Source organism: Hibiscus syriacus, unplaced genomic scaffold (genome assembly GCF_006381635.1).
Source record: "Hibiscus syriacus cultivar Baekdansim isolate YM2019G1 unplaced genomic scaffold, ASM638163v2 tig00110053_pilon, whole genome shotgun sequence".
Lineage (NCBI taxonomy): Eukaryota > Viridiplantae > Streptophyta > Magnoliopsida > Malvales > Malvaceae > Hibiscus > Hibiscus syriacus.
Window position 1 is genome coordinate 1,534,562 of NW_024062577.1, and position 20,881 is coordinate 1,555,442.

General features: G+C 35.4%; 4 protein-coding genes and 1 pseudogene across 4 annotated transcripts; 4 read left to right on the forward strand and 1 right to left on the reverse strand.

Moving 5' to 3' along the window:
* Positions 1-1,541: 1,541 nt before the first annotated feature.
* On the forward strand, positions 1,542-7,531 carry LOC120214177 (annotated as a pseudogene).
* Positions 7,532-9,647: 2,116 nt separating this feature from the next.
* LOC120214178 (pentatricopeptide repeat-containing protein At3g09650, chloroplastic-like) lies at positions 9,648-12,332 on the forward strand. Its single transcript, XM_039212141.1, has one exon. It carries the CDS (start codon positions 9,758-9,760, stop codon positions 12,197-12,199), a length of 2,442 nt encoding a protein of 813 aa, XP_039068072.1. The 5' UTR covers positions 9,648-9,757; the 3' UTR covers positions 12,200-12,332.
* A 969-nt stretch (positions 12,333-13,301) lies between these two features.
* Positions 13,302-14,113, forward strand: LOC120214179. The gene is made up of 2 exons (XM_039212142.1): positions 13,302-13,380; positions 13,526-14,113. The coding sequence occupies exon 2, from the start codon at positions 13,537-13,539 to the stop codon at positions 13,981-13,983; it is 447 nt and encodes a 148-aa protein (XP_039068073.1). The 5' UTR covers positions 13,302-13,380; positions 13,526-13,536; the 3' UTR covers positions 13,984-14,113.
* Positions 14,114-14,146: 33 nt separating this feature from the next.
* On the forward strand, positions 14,147-16,451 carry LOC120214118 (the record flags this gene model as incomplete). The annotated part of the gene is made up of 2 exons (XM_039212090.1): positions 14,147-15,589; positions 15,742-16,451. Coding segments are annotated over 2 exons (1,821 nt in total), but the record flags the coding sequence as incomplete, so codon positions are not given.
* A 1,171-nt stretch (positions 16,452-17,622) lies between these two features.
* Positions 17,623-19,068, reverse strand: LOC120214180 (40S ribosomal protein S23). The gene is made up of 4 exons (XM_039212143.1): positions 18,913-19,068; positions 18,247-18,402; positions 18,027-18,153; positions 17,623-17,943 (listed from the first exon to the last, which is right to left on the reverse strand). Exons 1-4 carry the CDS (start codon positions 18,915-18,917, stop codon positions 17,803-17,805), a joined length of 429 nt encoding a protein of 142 aa, XP_039068074.1. The 5' UTR covers positions 18,918-19,068; the 3' UTR covers positions 17,623-17,802.
* Positions 19,069-20,881: the final 1,813 nt, after the last annotated feature.

Below are 20,881 nucleotides of genomic sequence, written 5' to 3' on the forward strand. Positions count from 1 at the left end.
AGTATATTCTTGTCATCTAAACGGGTCTACAAAAATTATTTACCCTTTTGAACATGTGAAAATAATTGCGCCCGGCATCCCCCAAAGATTCTTTTAAATTCATTGATTTATCCTCGTACTCCTCCTCCTGTTCAAATGGACCCTCGCATTTATTTGTGGCGCCACACATTAAAGTTGTTCTTAGAATCAATGTCCTTTTTACATTTATAATGAATTAAATGAATCACATCTCACTTTCATGTAAACTTCACCTCACAGATAATTATTATCATCATTGATGGTTGGATTTATAAAATTAATTTTATCATTAAATCCATTAAACGATTGTAGTAATTAAAAAAATATTATTCTTTTTAAAAGATCCGAATTTAATCAACTATCTTTGTGAGGTATATGTGTTGTCTATTATTAAAAATAAATATTATATTATAATCATCCTACCATTCAAAGAAAAAGAATCAATCCCTCCTTTGTTTTCTTTTATCAGTTTCCCTAACTATTTTTCTTTGTTTTTATTATTGACATTCTTCCATTTATTTTCTACTTTAAATACTTAAGCTATCATTTTTATTTTTATTTAAGTACCAAAATAAAAATTAAAAAATTAAATACTAAAAGAAAAGAAAAAACTATATCAAAATAAATACTTATTTTATTGTAGCTCAAACCTTACAGACTAAACTAAACTATTTTATTGGTATATGAAAAAAATATTACTAGTAACACCAGTTTGTCTACTCTACATTTGTACAAGTCTAAATTCCGATTTTATGTAAGTTTGTGAACTACTTATTTCTTTGCCATTTTATGAGATAAATTTTCCAACAAACAAAATAATGAAAAACAAGACAGTATGAATGTAATCTTATAATCAAAATTTACCAAAACTGTAGGGATTTATCTAACTGGTTAGAGCAATTCTTCTGAGGTGCAAATAATTTCTTTCTATAATGAAAACAAAGGAAGGTTAGTTTTTTCTTTTTTTGAGGAAAAGAAAGGAAGGTTAGTTGATGATGACAAGATGCACCCTTTTGTTTTGTTTTTTTTTTTTTTTATCAGAAAAAATAATGGTGGGGTCTTAATAAAAGACTCTTCAACTTTGGAAATTTAAGATCAACAAGTCTCGTCCCTTCGTTTTGATTACTTTGTTTAATATTGACCTTTGAATTGATTTGATTGGATCAAAGTCTCCTGAAGAGTCCACTTTCATGGCGAACCCACAATTTTGTCACCAGTCTGTAACTCTCTCTCTCTCCTCTCCCTTTCCAAAAAGTAACATCAGAATAAATAAAAAACGAAAATTTAATAAGATAAAGTTTGATGCTTGAAGTCGATTAGCATAGACCAGCGAGCAGCCAGCAAACAAAAACATACAAAGCTGTTAAGAAAACCAAGAAAAAAATTCTTCTTCTTAAAACTCCACTAATTCTCTCTCCAAATGATTCATGTTTCCTTGCTCTTTCCTCTCTTTTAGAAGTACATTACTAAGGGTACTTGTGAATTTTGAAATTCACTATTTCTAAACAGAATCTCAAAAATCAGATTTTCATTTTTTCTTCTTTTCTGTCTTGTATTTTAATATATACAGTCACAAAGAGTGAAAGAGCTCTCTTTTTTTTCAGCTGTTGTTTCTTTCTTTTCCTTTTCATGGTCTATCATGTTACCATTTGTTGCCTTCACCATGGATATGGAGAAAAGGCTTCCCTTTTCACTTCTTTTATTCTCCCTGCTTCTTCTTTTGGATTCCTCCTCAGCTCAGATGCAAGGTATTTCCTTTATTTATATTTGTACAAGTTACATACAAAATTAGTTCTTTTTTTTTTTTTTGTTTGCAATTTTGTCCATGTTTTCTGAAATTTATGCTTTGCTTGTCATATGGGGTTGTCATCAATTTTCTAGGATATTTCATATAATCTATTACATGTGTATCAATATGGGGATCATTCTGTTTCAGGGTTTCAGCTATGGGTTATAGTTTGTGTGATATATTTGTTTTCTGTTATCATTTTATCTTTATATATTTACTATAGTGATCTAGTAGCGTTTGGTTCTTTTATAGTGATTTGAGCTTAATCCAGTGCAGCTAATAGCATATTATCTTTTTGTGAGAAAAAAGTAATTATTTTGGTAATTTTTATCTTTTGTTTATTTAGAGAACATTGTCCATTTCTACAGTTAATTTTGGTGGATGAGCAAAAGAGGCAACAATAATTGACCACAGGAAGACAGTCAATTTATGAGAAAACTGATGAAGAGAAGAGGAGAATAAAGCCAAGGCCTATACTCCTAAGTGTAACTGGAAATTAGAAACCTAACATGTTAACCCGATTTCAGTCTAGTTGCCCTTGCTGACAGTGTCTTGTTCATAATTGATGAACCAACTTAAAATCCGGGGTAAAAGAAGATTAAAATTGCTAAATTTAGCCTTTTGTAGACCATGTAACCAATCTGTATTTTGTTTAGTGACCTTATACTTCATGGTTTTATTGTTCTCATGGAGCTTTATTTGCTTTGGGCCATAGTGCTTGATGTCTATCATTTGGTGGATGAAGTCTGGTGTTTTTGTGTGATTTCTAACAAATCTAAACCATGGAACAGGTTTTGTGAGTTTGAATTGTGGGGGTGAAGGAAATTTCACTGATGAACTTGGCCTCATGTGGTCCTCCGATGATTTTCTTAAATACGGAGAAGCAGCTAGCATATCTGTTTCGAATGAGACAAGAAAGCACTATATGACACTGAGGCATTTCCCTGCTGATTCCACTAAGTACTGCTACAAGCTTAACGTTGTAAGCAGGACTAGGTATCTCATAAGAGCAACTTTCTTGTATGGTAATTTTGATAGCAATAATGTTTATCCGAAATTTGACATTTCCCTTGGGGCTACTCATTGGTCTACAATTGTTATATCGGATGCGAATACTATAGAGAAGGCCGAACTTATATTCCTGGCTACTAGCCCTACTGTTAGTGTCTGTTTATCCAATGCTACAACTGGACAGCCATTCATATCTACCTTAGAGCTACGGCAGTTCAATGGCTCGATTTATTACACACCATTCGAAGAGAATTTTTATCTCCAAAGCTCTGCTAGAATCAACTTTGGTGCAGAAAGTGAAGCTCCAGTTAGGTATCCTGATGATCCATTTGATAGAATATGGGAATCGGATTCTTTGAAGAGAGCAAACTACCTTGTCGATGTTGCTGCTGGCACTGTGAAAGTCTCGACAAACAAGTCAATTTTCATTGGTAGCAATGAAATGCCACCTGAAAAAGTGATGCAGACTGCTGTAGTTGGCACGAATGGATCATTAACTTATCGTTTGAACCTGGATGGTTTTCCTGGTTTTGGCTGGGCATTCACGTACTTCGCCGAAATTGAAGATCTGGCTGCAGATGAGTCCAGAAAATTCAGGTTGGTGCTGCCAGGCCAACCTGATGTGAGCAAAGCTGTTGTTAATATCCAAGAAAATGCCCAAGGGCCATACCGTGTTTATGAACCAGGATATCCTAACATATCCCTCCCCTTTGTATTATCATTTAGATTTGGGAAGACATCTGATTCTTCCAAGGGGCCACTGTTGAACGCTTTTGAGATATACAGGTATCTGGAGAAAAACGATGGTTCCATGGATGGTAAGTAAGGTTAAGTTTCATTCAGTATATATAGATGATTGGAATGCACTCTTTGCATAGTCTTGGTCATAGATGTCTCTGAGAATAGATTTTTGTGAGTTGCAGAAGCGCTTGTTGCTAATGTGGTCACACTCCACCCATTAGCTGATTGGGCACAGGAAGGTGGTGACCCGTGCTTGCCTGTTCCATGGTCATGGGTGCGGTGTAATTCTGATAGACAGCCAAAGATAGTGTCAATGTAAAGATTTAGTCCACCTAAGATTCTTTCCCACTTCTATTAAAGCAGTTCTTCACTAATATCTGGATCAAATATGAGTACATTTTAACTTGTTTTATTTGTGGTGCTTGGCAGCCTTTTATCCAGCAAGAATTTGACCGGGAACATACCTTCTGATTTTACGAAATTAAGCGGTTGATTGAACTGTAAGCTCAAACTGCATTCTTGCCTTTGCTATCTGTTTAATTCAATTGATTGATGCATCCATTTTACTCCCTAAACAAACTAATTTCTTATATTTTCCTTACAGATGGCTTGATGGGAATTCCTTGACTGGTTCAATACCAGATTTTACAGGATGCATGGACCTAAAGATCATGTAAACACCTAGTCTTCTTTTCCTAACTGTGATTCTTTTGTAAAGAATTTACTGACTAAGATTTTGTCTTACGTAGTCATCTTGAGAACAATCGCTTGACGGGTGAGCTGCCTTCATCTTTAGTGAACCTACCAAACTTGAGGGAATTGTAAGTCACTCGAATTTGTCTATTACTCCATTTTTATTTTCCTGACAGAACTTTCAATTGTTTAATAGTAAACTTCTATGTTCTTTTTGCATTAGTTGCTCTGTGCATTGGATAAATTCATTTTCCATTGTTTTAGTTGTGTTGCTGTTTTCCACCTTGCTTTCTCGAAGAAAAAAAAATCTGAAAGTGATACTCTCATGATGTAGGTATGTGCAGAATAATATGTTATCTGGGAGAGTACCATCCGGCCTTCTGAGTAAAAACTTGGCTTTGAAGTGAGTATCCTAAATGCAATTGAAATGCACTAACACATGCTTAATGATTAGTTGTCATATTTACATCTTGGATTCATACAACCTGAATATATTAAGTCAATGCTACAAAGCTCCTTTGTTTAATTTTTGACCTAAATACTTCTATTATCTTAAGCACAAATATAGACATACAAACATGTTTAACATATGCAGGAAGCATTGTAGGCAATTCTGTCCATAGATACCTTTTTCGGAAATGGTTATCAAGTGTTAGAGAAACTTAAGACCTTTGTTCGAACAGAGTAAGATGTAGTGTTTGCGTTAACCAGATTATAACATTCTAAATTCTTAGTTCACACTCCTTGAGCTGCCATAGAAGTCACTATGGAGTCTGATAAGTAATTAGTATTTTGAATATGCTCTTTGCATGTTTATGATATATATTTGGCTTTCATCCCTTGCAATGATTATAGAAGGCCTATTCCTAATCTTTTAATGTATAAAAAACATTACCCGATAGGCGCCAGTCAAGGAATCTTATACAAACCAAAATTACGTAATATATGTTATTTTGTTCTCTTTATATTATTATTTTTATCCATTTCTCCTTTTATACTAATATATGGCACTTAGTTTGTGCAATATAGTTACTACTACTTTTTTCCCACAGCTATACTGGAAATATTAACCTTCATGAGGGGGGTGGAAAATCGAAACATCTTAGTACTATTATTGTTGGTTCAGCAGTTGGAGCTGCTTTTCTGCTCATATCTACGATATTGTCTTGCATTATTTTGCACAAGGGGAAGAAGAAACACAAACAAGGTACGGAACCAGGTTCTTCAAAGCTTGGCTAATCTATTGCGTATCTGAGTTGTGACATGCTTAATTTCTTTTAATTTATGTCAGAACAATTTCATCATCCGTTGCCTACTCAAGGTCAGAGAACTGCTTCTTCTTTGAATAATGCTCCCACTGAGGCAGCTAATTGCTTTACAGTAGCCGAGATTGAAGATGCTACAAACAATTTCGAGAAGAAAATTGGTTCTGGAGGCTTTGGAGTAGTACACTATGGGAAATTGAAAGACGGGAAGGAAATTGCAGTAAAGGTTCTCACTAATAATTCCTTCCAAGGAAAGAGGGAATTTACGAATGAGGTATGTGTAACCTGCTTGTGTGGGAGTGAATTAGTTGTATGCGAGTCTGCTTTCGATGACTCTTCTCAAAAGGAAATGATTCGTTTTAAGCCCTTTCTTTTTTAGAGAGTGTTCTGGTGCTTTGAAATAACATATGTTGCATTCGTTGACATATTTATAAGAAGCCATTTGAAGCCAAAATCATGTGAAATTTTGATTATGGTGAAGGTGAGTCTCCTTTCAAGGATACATCATAGGAACCTGGTACAGTTTCTTGGATATTGTCAAGAAGATGAGAGAAGTATGCTTGTTTACGAGTTCATGCACAACGGAACTCTCAAAGAACATCTTTATGGTAAGTTCTAGTATTCCTTTGGTTAAAACCGATAATGGTTGAGTGCTGACCATGGGTAAATATTTGTAGGCCCTTTAACAAGGGAACATGGTATCAGTTGGATAAAACGCCTTGAGATTGCTGAAGATGCTGCAAAAGGTACTTAAGCCGAGGGACTAGGTTTAATTTCTATGTGCTGAAGCCTTTTGCTTTATTCAACTGACGGAAAGTTTGATTCTTTATACTTCATTCAGGAATCGAGTACCTTCACACGGGCTGTGTTCCAGCCATTATCCATAGGGATTTGAAAACTAGCAATATTCTTCTTGACAAGCACATGAGGGCCAAGGTTTCAGATTTTGGACTTTCAAAGCTCGCAGTTGATGGAGTATCACATGTGTCGAGCATAGTTCGAGGAACTGTGGGGTATCTAGATCCTGAGTAAGGCCTTGCTTCTATTAAATCCTCCCTTTAGTTGAAACCATGTTAAATGACTATCTGCACTGATTTGCCATTTTTGCTGCTGCTGTTCCCGAATGATTAAATTGTTTTCCGAGGATGAAATTACGTGTTTACAGTCTGACTAACAGAAAAGTAGTAGAATATGTTTTTAGATAATATCAAGTCGAGCATTGTGTACCCCCTTCAAATACCTTTTGCTGTAGAAATTTTTGTATGTAGCCATGCTATCGAGTTTATATTAGTTCTTTTTGGTACACAGGTATTATATCTCGCAGCAATTAACGGATAAAAGTGATGTCTATAGCTTTGGTGTCATTCTTCTAGAACTGATGTCCGGTCAGGAAGCGATATCTAATGAAAGCTTTGGTGTTAATTGCCGGAATATTGTCCAATGGGTAAGTTCATTTAGTTTGCAGACGCCGGAGTAATGATATTGTTCAAAATATCGGTTTATTTCATTCCAGATTTCTCTTATGCACTTTCCTATTGCTGCTCATGGTTACAAAAAGGAATTATGATATATTGTAGGCAAAGTTGCATATCGAGAGTGGGGACATTCAAGGAATCATTGATCCTTACCTCCGTGATGACTACGACATTCAATCGATGTGGAAGATAGCTGAGAAAGCTTTAAACTGCGTGCAACCTCACGGACATATGAGGCCATCGATATCAGAAGTTCTCAAGGAGATCCAAGATGCCATCTTAATCGAAAAGGAAGGAATGATGGTTAGAGAAGGTAACTCGGATGAAATGTCTAGGCACTCCGCCATTTCTTCCCTCAACCCTGGTTCCTTGGATATGATTGGTACCGATAATTACCTATCGTTGGATGAGTCTATCGCACGGCCAGTCCCTCGATAATCCGTTGTTAGGCCATGTACAAAGAAACAATCCCCTCCGTTTTCGTTTTCATATATTCTTTGTTACATTGCCAGAACCTTCAATTATGCTCTAGGTTATAGCCAGGAAAGATTTAAAGAAAGAAAACAAAGATGGGAAGATGGTCCCATGAGACAGAACAGGTTCAAGGTTTCTGAGGTGGTCAATTTTGAGTTTGTTGCTTATTTCTTTTGCATGAAACCAATCTTCTTCATTAAGTGAAAGGAAATGAAAAACAAATTAGACATGGTTTTTAGATTTATGGGGCATGTATCATTTGGCTTCATTAAGACTGGTGAATGTAAGATACAAGGTTTGTCACCATAAAATAAGGCAAATTTGTCATCTTAAGAAATGATAAATATAGAATTTTATATTAGAGATTGTAATAAAATTAAAAAAAATTAAAATATATGAAGATTTGAAATTTTCATGAATGTCGATCTCGGGATGTCTAAGCTAGTAATATCTCTTTAATATATGGAGGGGACAAATGAATTTGGGTAAATTTTGCATTTAATACCTACACTATTAATTTTGATCTGTTCTAGTACTTAGACTTTTAGTTTTTTTCAAAATCATACTTAAAATTTAGTTTTTATATCATTTTGGTATTCCATCGTTAAAATCTCTAGTTTTTGTTTCATTTTAATAGTATGTTCAAAATTTAACGTTAATTTTTTAAAAAATTGAAAGTTTAAGTATTAATATGGACCAAAATTGATAGTTTAGGTACTAAACGCGTTAAATTTTTAACAGCGGATACTAAAATGAAATGAAAATTAAATGTTAAGTATGATTTTGATAAAATTAAAAGTTTAGGTATTAAAACGAATCAAAATTGATAGATACTAAATGTGTAATTTATCCAATAAATTTTATTTTACTCGAAATAAGTCAATGTTATTTCTTTTTGGAAATTTAAAATAAATAATTCATACTTTCTCTATTTCATTAAATGTGTCGTCGTGTTTTAAAATTATCACATTTAAATTGTATATTTAAAAAATCAATAATCTTTATTAGACATATTTTTCTTTCTATTCTTTTAAGTATTCTAACAAAGTAAAATTTAATTTTTATAGGATAAAACTATAATTTTAAACATTGGACAATATAAATGAGATGGAGGAGCATGGTTTTCAGAACCGGACCGGTTAGCGAATCAGTCATGCTATCGGTTCACTGGTTCAATCGGTCGAATCGGTCTGATCGGTCGGAAGAACCGGACGACGTCATAATTATTTAAAAAATTAAATAAAAATACCAAAAATATTTAATAAAAAATAATTTTTTATATCACAAGTCATATTCAAAGCAAGTTATAACATATATAATCATAAAATCAAGTGAAAAAATGATTCAAATTAATTACAACATAATATTTAAGGTAAAACATATTAAATAATAAATATAATTATATAACTATAATTAAAAAATAAATTTGGGGTTAAAAAATCATAATAAAATGATATTGTTTGGTTTAAATTTTTTTTTTAAAAACAATCTCATGGCTAAGAAACATAGAAGAGCATCCCAAAAGTCTAAAGAGTAAAAATATGAAAACAAAACAATCTAACATTGCTAAGAAACATAGAAGCGCATCACAACTAACTTCTATAAATAATAGAGGTAATTTGGCATTCAAAATCATGGAGCCTTTTAGTGAGCATTGAGTGAACTATTCTTTCACTTCAATCAAGCTCGAATTTTAGGCTTCAATCGAGCTTCTAATTTTTATTTGAGTTCAAGCCTTTTTGAGTTCAAGTTTCAATATTATATTTCGAGTTTGAGTTGAACTTGATAATTTTTAGCTTGTGAGTTTGAGTTAAGTTGAGCTTACTTTTAAAGTTTTCAAGTTCGAGTCGAGCTCAACAATATTCTAGTTCGACTTAGCTCGTTTAACAAACGACGTTGTTTGGTTTAATTTTTTTTTAAAAAACAAAAATCCCAGTTTTTTCCGGTTTGAACGGTTCAACGATTCTGACCGGTTCACTAATAACGGTTCAACCGATTTAGATTAAATCGGACTAAACAACGATTCCCGGTTAAATCGACCGGTCTAGTACGATTTTCAAAACAGAGGGAGGGAATATTAAAATGAAATGGGTTATTTTAAAGAAATTAATTAGCAATAAAGCCAAGTGTTAACGAGCAAGCAGTGAGATAGTGGATAAAAGAAGAGAACATAATCCAGTCGACGTAGTACTTGTCTTCTCCATCCAATATCTTTTTCATCTTCCTCCACCACTTCATATTCCTATTATTGTTTCCCTCCTCCTTTTACTTTCACCCCCAATGGACCAGCCATGTCTATGAATATTCCCTCCCCTTGCTCTCCCTCTCCATCTTCTTCTTCTCCTTTCCCTCCAATCTCCACTGGATTTCACCCCTTCCTCCGCTGCCTTCTTCTCCGCCTTCAAGCAGCCATGTCTATGAATATTCCTTCCCCTTGCTCACCCTCTCCTTCTTCTTCTTCTTCCTTCTCCTCCTTTCCCTCCACTCTCCACTGGATTTCACCCCTTCCTCCGCTGCCTTCTTCTCCGCCTTCAACCACCACCTCAACTTCCTCTAAGCCCACGCGTTCATTCTGCCTGCAGGCTACAGCCCACCAGCGAACTCAACCTGCCGCTACTGATTTATCTCTTCCCTCTAATAAGAACAGTAACGATGATCAAACCCTTCTCTCCCTCCTCCGCCAAAGGAAAACCGAACAAGCTTGGACCCATTATTCCCAATCCCCTCACCTCCCCACCCCTACTTGCTTAAGCCGCTTAGTTGCTCAGCTCTCTTACCAATCCACTCCACAATCTCTATCACGCGCTCGTTCAATCATCACGCTCCTCCGCAATGAACGCCAGCTTCACCGACTCGACGCCAACTCCCTCGGCCTCCTGGCATCGACTTCGGCGAAATCCGGGCATACCCTTTACGCCTCTTCCCTCATCAAGTCTATGCTTCGCTCTGGTTACCTCCCCCACGTCAAAGCATGGAGCGCCGTCGTTTCGCGGCTTTCCACTGAGTCATCCTTTGAGTCGATAAGCCTTTTTGATTCCGTGACTCGCCGCGTCAGACGCTTCGCGGATCCTTCAATTGTTGCTGATTCCAAACCTGACACGGCTGCCTATAACGCTGTGCTTAACGCTTGTGCTAATTTGGGTGACAAAAGTAAGTTTCTGAAACTGTTCGATGAAATGCGTGAATGGGGTTGTGAAGCTGATGTTTTGACTTATAATGTTATGATAAAGTTGTGTGCTAGAGCTGATAGGAAAGATTTGCTTGTGTTTGTGTTGGAGAGGATTATTGAGAAGAGAATACGTTTTTGTATGACTACTCTGCATTCCCTCGTTGCTGCTTATGTTGGATTTGATGATCTTGAAACGGCTGAGAAAATTGTTCAAGCTATGAGGGAAGGAAGGAATGATCTTTGTAAGATTCTCCGAGATGCATATTTGGAAGATCTAAAACGAGCTAAGGAAGACGATTATGATGATGAAAGCTACGACTATGATGGGGATGATGATGATGAAGAGGAAGATACAAAAGATTCGAGTCAAAACAAGATAGATGATATAGTGTTTGAGAAGTTGCTTCCTAATTCGATTGAGCCGTCCAGTGAACCACCATTATTGCCGAAAGTATATGCACCAAATTCTAGGATTTATACGACATTAATGAAAGGTTATATGAAGGCAGGCAGAGTTACAGACACAGTGAAGACTTTAGAAGCAATGAGGCGTCAAGATGATAAAGCTAGTCATCCTGATAATATTACATACACAACAGTTGTTTCTGCCTTTGTGAAGGCCGGATTGATGGATAGAGCGCGAGAAGTGCTAGCCGAAATGACCAGAATTCGTGTGCCAGCAAATCGGATTACTTACAATATTCTTCTCAAGGGTTATTGCCAGCAGTTGCGAATAGACAAGGCAAAGGAATTGCTAAGGGAGATGGCTGATGATGCAGGGATTAAGCCCGATGTGGTTTCATATAATATATTAATTGATGGATGCATATTGATAGACGACAGTGCTGGGGCTCTTGCATTTTTCAACGAGATGCGGGAGCAAGGAATCACTCCTACGAAGATCAGTTACACTACATTGATGAAAGCTTTCGCTTTGTCAGGTCAACCGAAGTTAGCCAACAAGGTTTTCGACGAGATGCTTAGAGATCCACGGGTGAAAGTCGATTTGGTCGCATGGAACATGTTGGTGGAGGGATATTGTAGGCTGGGACTGGTCGAAGAAGCTAAGAAAGTAATCCAAAGAATGAAGGAAAACGGATTTTACCCTAACGTTTCTACTTATGGTAGTCTAGCAAATGGGATTGCATTGGCTAGAAAACCAGGGGAAGCACTCTTGCTCTGGAAAGAGATTAAGGATAGGTGCGAGATGAAAAAGGAAGATGAGAACCAACCCTCCGATTCTCCCGCTCTTCCACCACCGTTGAAACCGGATGAAGGTCTATTAGATGCTCTAGCTGATATATGTGTGAGAGCTGCTTTCTTCAAGAAGGCATTGGAAATTGTGGCTTGCATGGAAGAGAATGGCATACCACCAAACAAGACCAAGTACAAGAAAATCTATGTGGAGATGCATTCGAGGATGTTTACTAGCAAGCATGCTTCACAAGCGAGGCAGGACCGGAGGGTCGAAAAGAAGAGAGCGGCCGAGGCATTCAAGTTCTGGTTGGGTTTGCCTAATTCTTATTATGGAAGCGAGTGGGATTATGGTTCTAATGGCAGATGATCACATTTATGCCTCTGTGGTTCAGAGTCAGTAAAACAAAATCAACAATGTATACTTGCACTAATTTGTAACAAGGTCAAGGTCATGTAATGTAATTGTACTGTATATTGCAAATGCAGAATATTCAGTCAAATTGTGCGTTTCATGTAATGAATTGAATGCCTTGTTCGCTGGTTGTGTTAATGCTGAAGAGATGTTGAATATTGAGAAGAAAAAAAAGCTTAGAAATTCCAAAATGCAGCGTTACAGGAATAGAGAAGGGGCTCGGATGGGGTGCAGAGAGTGATTAAAACATTCAACTGTACCAATCATGGTGTGGTTCAAAAGAAAATGGCTTGTCTTGAGGTTTCATGTGAACAAAGTACGATGAAGATGAAGATGAAGCTGTGGAAGAATGTGGATGAAGCCATGGTTGTAAACCAACCATTGATATTTCTGATATTTAAGCTTGAGATATCAAGTAATAATAACAATTCTACGGTCCGTGCAAGAGGGTGAGTAAATGATGGCAAAAGAATTGGTTAAATAGTCACTTTTTGACTCTTATTGTATTTTTAATGTATTTTAGTCTCCTAATATTTCATTTTGAAGAAAGATTATTCATGTGTGAATAAGAATCATTAGTCAATAAATGATTATCATTATAAAATACATATTTTTTCTCTTAAATGAGATGGTGACAGTCAAAATACTCGAAAAAAAGAATATAAACTAAAATGATTGTTAAATCAAATATTAAAAGTATTTTTCTCTTAAAATAAAATATTTGAAAACTAAAAATGTTTTAGAAGAGAATAAACACTAATTTAAGAGTATTTTTGACACCATACTTAAAAATAAAATTTGAGAGATTAAATTGATGAAACATTAAAAGTTAATTTTTTTAAATATAAGATTAAAATTAATAACTAAATATATTATATTATTAAATTTATAATAAAAATGGATCAATTTATAATGTTTTTATAAATAAGATGGATTTTTTATATAATTTTTCATGGTAAACAAAAAAGCGTCCTAATCCGCGGTTATTTTCCTGTTTTATCCATGTATTTTTTTCTCTCTTTTAAACTAAAGCGCTCCGATCAACGCCACGTCTATAAGGCACCCCTCGTTTTTCTTACTACGCTTGAAACTAGGGCACCCCTCGTTTCTATAAGGCTCCCGATTCAAGTAAACCGGTAAGCAGCTTTCTCTTTTCTTAATTTTACTTGTCTTGTCTGGAAAATTAGGTATTTATCTTTAGGGTTCACCAAAAATTAGGGTTTTGTTTTGTTCTATGGTGAATTAGAGTTTTTGATTATCGCTTTCTTATTTTATGTTTAGGGTTTACTCTAATGTCGAACAAAGTTCCTGAAGAAATCGACTTGAACTGTGATGCTGTTCCGGTTCACCAAGAAAACGAGAGAAGTGATGTTAATGTTGGGCAGCCTGTCTCTGGGTTGGCCACAACCGAAACTGTGTTGGCTGCTGGGCTTGATGAGTTGGAGAAAGAAAGCAAGATTGAGAGTGTGAAGAGTCAAGGGATTGATTTGGAAGCTGATGTTGGTTCTTTAGGTGAAGTTGTCGATGATAAAGTTAGTGCCGGGTTGAGTTCAGGTGGGGCTTCTTTGATGAGGTTGATGGAGGAGGAGGAGGAGGAGGAGGAGCTGGAGCTGGAGATGGAAAGAGTGGTTCCATGGAAGACAAGAAACCCGTGGAGGATGAACAAATGGTTCCGGGGTCTACTGGTGGGGTTACTGAGGAACTTAATGTTAGCGCCTCTCCTAATGAGGACTCGTTGATAGAGGGGACAAGTGTCCGGTCGAGCTCACTTGCTGATAGTACTATTCATTCTGGTGATGGGAAGCCTCTTACTTCAGCTGTTCAAAGTTGTTTACCTGATGAGGACCAGAAAATGAGTTCAAAGGAAAAGGAAGTATCTTCTGGTGGATTAGAAAGCTGTGATATGGAATTGGCACACCCGATAGTACCAAAAAGAATCAAACTACTGTGATCCAAGGTGAAAGGGATTCGCAGGATGCAGAAAACTCGAATCAAACTACAAGCACATATGAGGATGAATCATCTGATGTCGATGCAAAACCTGAAGAGCCGGAATTTTGTGACTCTGATTTAGTGTGGGGTAAAGTAAGGAGTCATCCATGGTGGCCGGGGCAGATATTTGATAGTTCAGCTGCTACAGCAAAGGCAAAGAAGTATTTCAAAAAGGAAAGTTATTTGATTGCATATTATGGTGATCAGACATTTGCTTGGAATGAGGCATCTCAGATCAAACCCTTCAGGTCTCATTTCTCACATATGGAAAAGAAGACCAATATGGAAGAGTTTCACCATGCTGTGGATTGTGCTTTGGATGAGGTTTCTAGACGGGTAGAGTTTGGTCTAGCCTGTTCTTGCATTTCCGAGAAAGCATATTCCCAGATTAAAACTGAGATAATTGTTAATGCTGGGATCCGGGAAGAATCTAGCAGACGAGATGGTTGGGATAGGTTTTCTAGTGCTTCCTCCTTTGACCCTTTGGAACTTGTTAAAACTATGAAAAAATTGGCTCGATCACCTTCTTATACCAACATTTATAGATTGCAATTCACAATATCACAGGCGCAATTGTTAGCATTCCATCGTTGGAAGGGTTATTCTCAGCTACCGGAGTTTCAAAATCTTTGCGGATCGTTGGAGACTGATGCTGCAATCCCTCTGTCCGAGGAAATGAAGAAATGCAGCAAACTGATAAAAAAGGAAATTCCTAGTGTCAAGGTTGACGAAAGGGTTTACTCTGAAGAAGAGGAGCTAGATACCCAATATGTCTCATCTTCTAAACAAAAGAAAATCCGAGTTTCCGGCAAAAAGGAGAAAAGCTTATCAGAGTTCATAGCTGAAAGGCGCTTGAGTTTGCAAATTGTTAAAAGGAAATTGAATAAAAAAGGTGATGACAAGTCGATGTCTTCATCCCCTGCTAAAAAGCTAAAGGCTGTTGACCCTGTGTGCAATGACTTGGCAATGAAACAGAATAAAAATAATTTGTCAACAGCATCTGTTGATAAGCCTCTACAGTCTAAGCAAACTTTTGGAGTTGGAGCTAGCATTCTTAGGGTTGCAAGCCAACTTAATGATTCAATATTTTCTACACCATTACTAAAGCATACTGATGGGAAATCTCGGAAGGCTGCAGTTGGTAATAAAAGTAAAGGAAAATCTTCTTCTGGTAAATCACGAGGGAAGAAGGTTCCTGAAACAGATATCTCCTCCTCTGATAAGATGCTCTCACAGCTTCACTTGGCTGCCACAGATCCCTTGAAAGGGTACAATTTCTTGGCCTCTATATTTTTTTTCTTTACTGAGTTGAAGAATTCGATTGCTACGGAGATTAACAACTCTGAAATGTCTTAACAATCTTTGGAACAAGGAACTGATGCCATGACGGGGGAGAAATCAACCAAGTTCAAGCTTACCGGGATGTCTGAGTTCACCTCAATCAAAGACGCCTCTTGTTCTGAAAGGATAATCCAATGCCTTCCTGAAGAGCAGTTAACAGTTGACAAGAACAACCAAACCACGGAAAACGGTTTTTCGCTGCTAAAGCATGTGCCAATGTGGATACTGAACAGAAACATGCAGCTGTAGATGAAAATCTTGGAATGGAAGCAGAGGATCGATCTCCAACTTCTTTGATCCTAAAATTTTCAGACATAGATACAGTTCCTGCAGTAGAAGAACTGAATAAGGTATTTAGCCGTTACGGTCCTTTGATTACGAGAGGGACTGAAGTGTTCAGAAAGAGCATACAGGCCAAGGTGGTTTTTAAAAGGCGAACGGATGCAATGGCTTTCAGCAGTTCTGGAAAATACAGCATTTTTGGACCCTCACTCGTTAGTTACCGCCTCAAGCCTCAAGCGACTGGCTTCCACGCCAAGTAAAGCTTCCCAAGGTGGTGGTAAGGAGAAGAGTGGATGGAAAAAATGGAGATTAAAATGCTCTGCTTCATGGTCATGGGTTCGATTCTAGTCAAGTTGATGTCCAGAGAGAGAGGTTAGCTTAAGCATTCACAGGGGAAGGTTTGAACTTGTAAATGCTATTGTTTTACGAGGTTATATTAAAACATTATCGATGGTGGTTGGTTATATTAGTTGAAAATGATGGGATCAAACAGTTGGCATAGCCACCAAATTGATAGTGCAAGTGGGTTAATTTATAGGACTGACCACTTTGCTTAATTTTTATTTGCAGTAGGTTTGAGATTCAAATTTCATATTTTATACGTTCTTCCTCTTATCTATCTATCTATGGGAAGGATGGTTTTTGGTTCCACTTTAATCTGAACTGGAGTTGTTTTACGCATTTTACTAATTTTTTATATGGTTCTCCGAAACTTTTATACAGCTTTCATTTTTCATTTTACAAATCGGTTATTCCAAAGCGATTTCGATTTCAAGGGCTGAGCCTCATCCACCGAACATGATCGACTCCCTCCGTAGGTTTCGATTTCAAGGGGCTGAGCTGAGCTGAGCCGAGCCGAGCCTCATCCACCGAACATGTTTGACTCCCTCCATCCTCTGGTTTCTCCTCTTTAATGTATGATTCTATAAACATTTCATAGCACTCTACTTCTTTTCTAAATATGTTTTACAATTATGGTGACACCATCTACGGAAATCATTGATGTTAAGCTGGTCGGTAATGAATGAAATTTTATCCCATTAAAAATTTTAATTTGATTCGATTGAATACTCACCCTTGCTTAGTTGATTTCTACAATTATTCTCCTATCAAAATTGTTACGGAAAAGCTTCAAATTAGATTATTCTCCTGAAGCAATTCATCATTCGCATTTGCTGTATTTATTTAGTTCTCAGTAAGATGACATAACCCGGAGGCTCCTTTCGATTAATAAAAGATGATAATCCTCATTACCTTTTCCTTATTAAACATGAAACATAAGTCCTCATTTTGTTAAATTAAATGTTATTTTTTTTTCTCTTGACGAATTGGATTGCGAGTGCTGTGCAGGGAAGGTGACTGAAAACAAAATTGCTCTACTTGTTCTGATCAAGTTTTCTTGAAGAAGCTGTTAGTTTAAATCTCTTAAAACCTGTATGCAAATCCCTCCAAGCTCTATTGTTCTTCCAACAAAATTATGGGTAATTTTGGTGTGCAACACAGCCTAACCCTAGGCTAATTTGCGTCGGTTTTAACTTAAAGTATTACTCTGTTCAAACCCAAAAATTATATAATTGATAATAAATTTGAAAGCTTGGGACTGTCCACAGTTGGTCACATACTGAACTATACATTTAGCAGAATAAGCTCAATCCTAATTAATTTCCGAACCTAGCTAGAAACAAGTTCTAGTATAATCATAAGCAGTTATATATACAAATAATATAATGAATCTAAATCATAGCATGGAGAAGAAAGAACAGTTTGGAACTGCAATAAAGCACCAAATCCTTTTATGAAAATCCGACACCAAAGTTCAATAAAAAGATAGCCCGAAGATAAACAAAAACAAATTGTACCGAAAAGCAACCATGCAATATAATGCTCTCAGTTTTAAGTAGAACTACTAAAAGATCGCCAAAGAAATCCACCTCATTGCAAAGTTAGGATCTAGGCTTCTCCTTTTTCTCTTTGAAGAGTGCCAAGAGGGAAACACCAGAAACCTTCACAACCTTGAATCGAACACCGGGAATATCACCAACTGCATGACCCTTTCGTCCAAATCCAGCAATCAACACCTCATCCTAATTCAATATATTATTGATCATCAGCAGAGTACGAAAAAACAATACTTAAACAATTTCAGCAGTGTACTAATAATACTCACATTCTCTTCGATGTAGTTTAAGCAACCGTCGTTCGGAACGAATGCAGCAATCTTCTTGCCATTCTTGATCAACTGAACTCTAGCACACTTTCTGATAGCAGAGTTTGGCTGCTTGGCCTCAATACCGCTGCAGTTCCGAAGCCATCAGTGAGCTTTCTTGAATTAGAGTTCAATGAAAACACGAGAATGAAATGAAAAAAAGGATATAGAGTTGCATTACATCTTCTCGAGGACAATTCCTTTGGCATGGGAAGAACCAGCAAATGGCTTCTTCCATTCATTTCCAAGGTTAGACTTCTTGTATGCCTTATCGGCCCACCTCTGCCTCCTGCGGTGGGTCCTCAGCTTGCGCCCAGCTCCCATACCACGTGTTTTCCTACAAGATTACATAATTAAGCTAATGTCATTTAAAGTATAATTTCAAACAAGCTTTGTTCAATAGTATTCCTCTGGGATTCTCCTAAATCTATAAACACCAGAATGAAACAGGCATTTTCTCATGTAGATAAGCTAATGTCACTTCTCACAAAAGAAACCAGAAACCCGAATTTATATTCAAACTAAACACATAAAGTTTATTTATATAAACCCTAAAACAGAAATCAAGATTTAAACTTGCGGAATATCAAAAATTAAAAGCAGGAGCTGTAAAAAATATCTATTTCCCCCTTCCATCTAATTCAACACTCAAACCAAACAATTGAAATAATAAAAAAAAGACTTAAAGATCATAAACCCACATTTTGTAAACTAACAATTCTCACGAAGTACCATTCCTTTCATTGAATAAGCAAGAATAGCTCAGACACTTTAAAAATGGAACATGAGCAGGTAAAGAGAAAACAAAGCAACCGAATTGAGGTAGAACTAATAACAGAAAACATACCCCATGTTGGTCGATAGAGGTTGTTCCGACTGGGATGAAGGTTTAGAGAGATTTGGAGGCAACGACAACAAAGAAGAAGTAGCAGTGCAGTAGCAGCAGCAGCAGCAACGAAATTTAAACCGAGAAGACTCAAAACCCTAGAATATGATGCGATTGTAAGTGGGCCACTGTATTGTCTTTCGCTTTCTTGTCGTAAGACCAAACAAATGGGCCTTATAGATTATAATTGTAGGTCCTTTTTTATTAGCTTAATTAAAAAGGAGTAATAATCTTTGTTTATTTTTAATTAAGATAATAAATCAATAAGGGATAAACATAAGATTTTATGTTAAGTACGAACTTATAAAATTTTATGAGGTAAAAACATAAATGTTATGTTCATTTAATAAAGAAACGAATACCAAAAGAGATGTGTTTAGTTTATTTATGTTCAAGAACAAGTTCATTTAAAAGTTGTTTATAGACTCGTTTATAAGTTCATTTACCAGTTTCTCATTTTTCTTTCATTTATTACATGTAGGGATGAAAAAAACTGATCCGACTTGTAAAACTAACTGAAATCGACTTGAGTCAAAACTATTTGTGACCTGAGGTGGTGGTGACTATAAATCGATTCGAGTCTAAATTGGGGTTGACAGAACCCGAGTTGGATCTGAATTTGATCTGCACCTTATCTGAGAATAACCTGAACCCGAATTGAACTAATAATATGATAATCAAACGACCTATATTCGACTAATATGAATCTGAACCCAAGATTAACTTGATAAATAAATGGCATTACCCGATTTGTTATCAATTTGACCTGTTATGAACCTGACATGTAATTGACTCAACCTGTAAATAATCCGACTTATTGTTGAATTGATCTTATATTTGTCTGACTTGATATTTACATGACTTATAAATTACAATTGATGAACTTGTGAGACTTTAAATTTATGATATTATAGTATGATAAAATACATCTCCACAATTAAAAGTAGATAAACTATGATAATTAAATTAATATATTTCCTTTTTAAAATTTAAAATAAATTGTTAATTATGATAATTAAATTACTAAATTTATTTTTCATATTAATTATAATTCTTATATTATAAATATTAATTAATTTTATTAAATAATTTATTTATTGAGTATGATTTTATTATATTAAAAATTAGATTATGTAAAATTATTTAAAATATCTATAAGTTTAATTTAAATTTTATGTAATAAATCATCAAAATCTAAATATAATGTAATTTAAAATTTTAATATATATATTAAAAATAAATTTATTTGAGATTAAAAATTTAAATAATATAATCAATACTAAAATTAACAATTTAAAAAGGGCAAAATGAGAAGGTCATATGCTATCTTGCTTTCAAAACATGAGATTGACAACATTCTGTGCTCAAATTTTTTACGTTTTTAACCCTCCTTTCATGAATTTTGGGATTTGGGTTTTCCGGATAATTTTGTATTTTATATTTTAAAATATAAAATGAGAGATTTGGCGCCAATTAATCTCGGCTTTACTATCAAGTTTTGAATAGGCTTAATGAAAAATAATTATATTAATTTAAACTTTATATTTTTTTGAATTCTTTCAATTTAATCCCTACTTATTTTATAATCTATTTAAATTTTGATTTCAAATTTTATATATATTTAATTTAGTCTTAAATTATATAAACAAATGTTATTAGTTATAATTTATCATTTTTAATAAATTTAATTTTTTAACTAAACATATACATTTAAGTGTTATGTATGATATGTAATGTCCCATACATGCTATATTACATGACGTGTATTAGTGTGTGTTAAAGTGTGAAATCGACATGAAAGGGGTTATTAGGTGGTAACAGCTAAACTGGATTTGCTAGTAGGGATTATCTAAAGAAGAGCCTATATATTGATGATGTAATGATTGATTGATAGGTACCCTTTGATTAACGATAAAAAATATAAATAATA

What these genes read in the sequence shown, in the direction of transcription:
- LOC120214179 (XM_039212142.1), top strand. Translation starts at nt 13,537, where the DNA reads ATGTCGAACAAAGTTCCTGAAGAAATCGACTTGAACTGTGATGCTGTT.
- LOC120214180 (XM_039212143.1), bottom strand. An exon ending in GGAATTGTCCTCGAGAAGAT is followed by an intron (nt 18,154 to 18,246) that starts GTAATGCAACTC and finishes TCGGAACTGCAG; the next exon opens with CGGTATTGAGGCCAAGCAGC. An exon ending in TAAACTACATCGAAGAGAAT is followed by an intron (nt 17,944 to 18,026) that starts GTGAGTATTATT and finishes ATATTGAATTAG; the next exon opens with GATGAGGTGTTGATTGCTGG.
- LOC120214178 (XM_039212141.1), top strand. Translation starts at nt 9,758, where the DNA reads ATGTCTATGAATATTCCCTCCCCTTGCTCTCCCTCTCCATCTTCTTCT.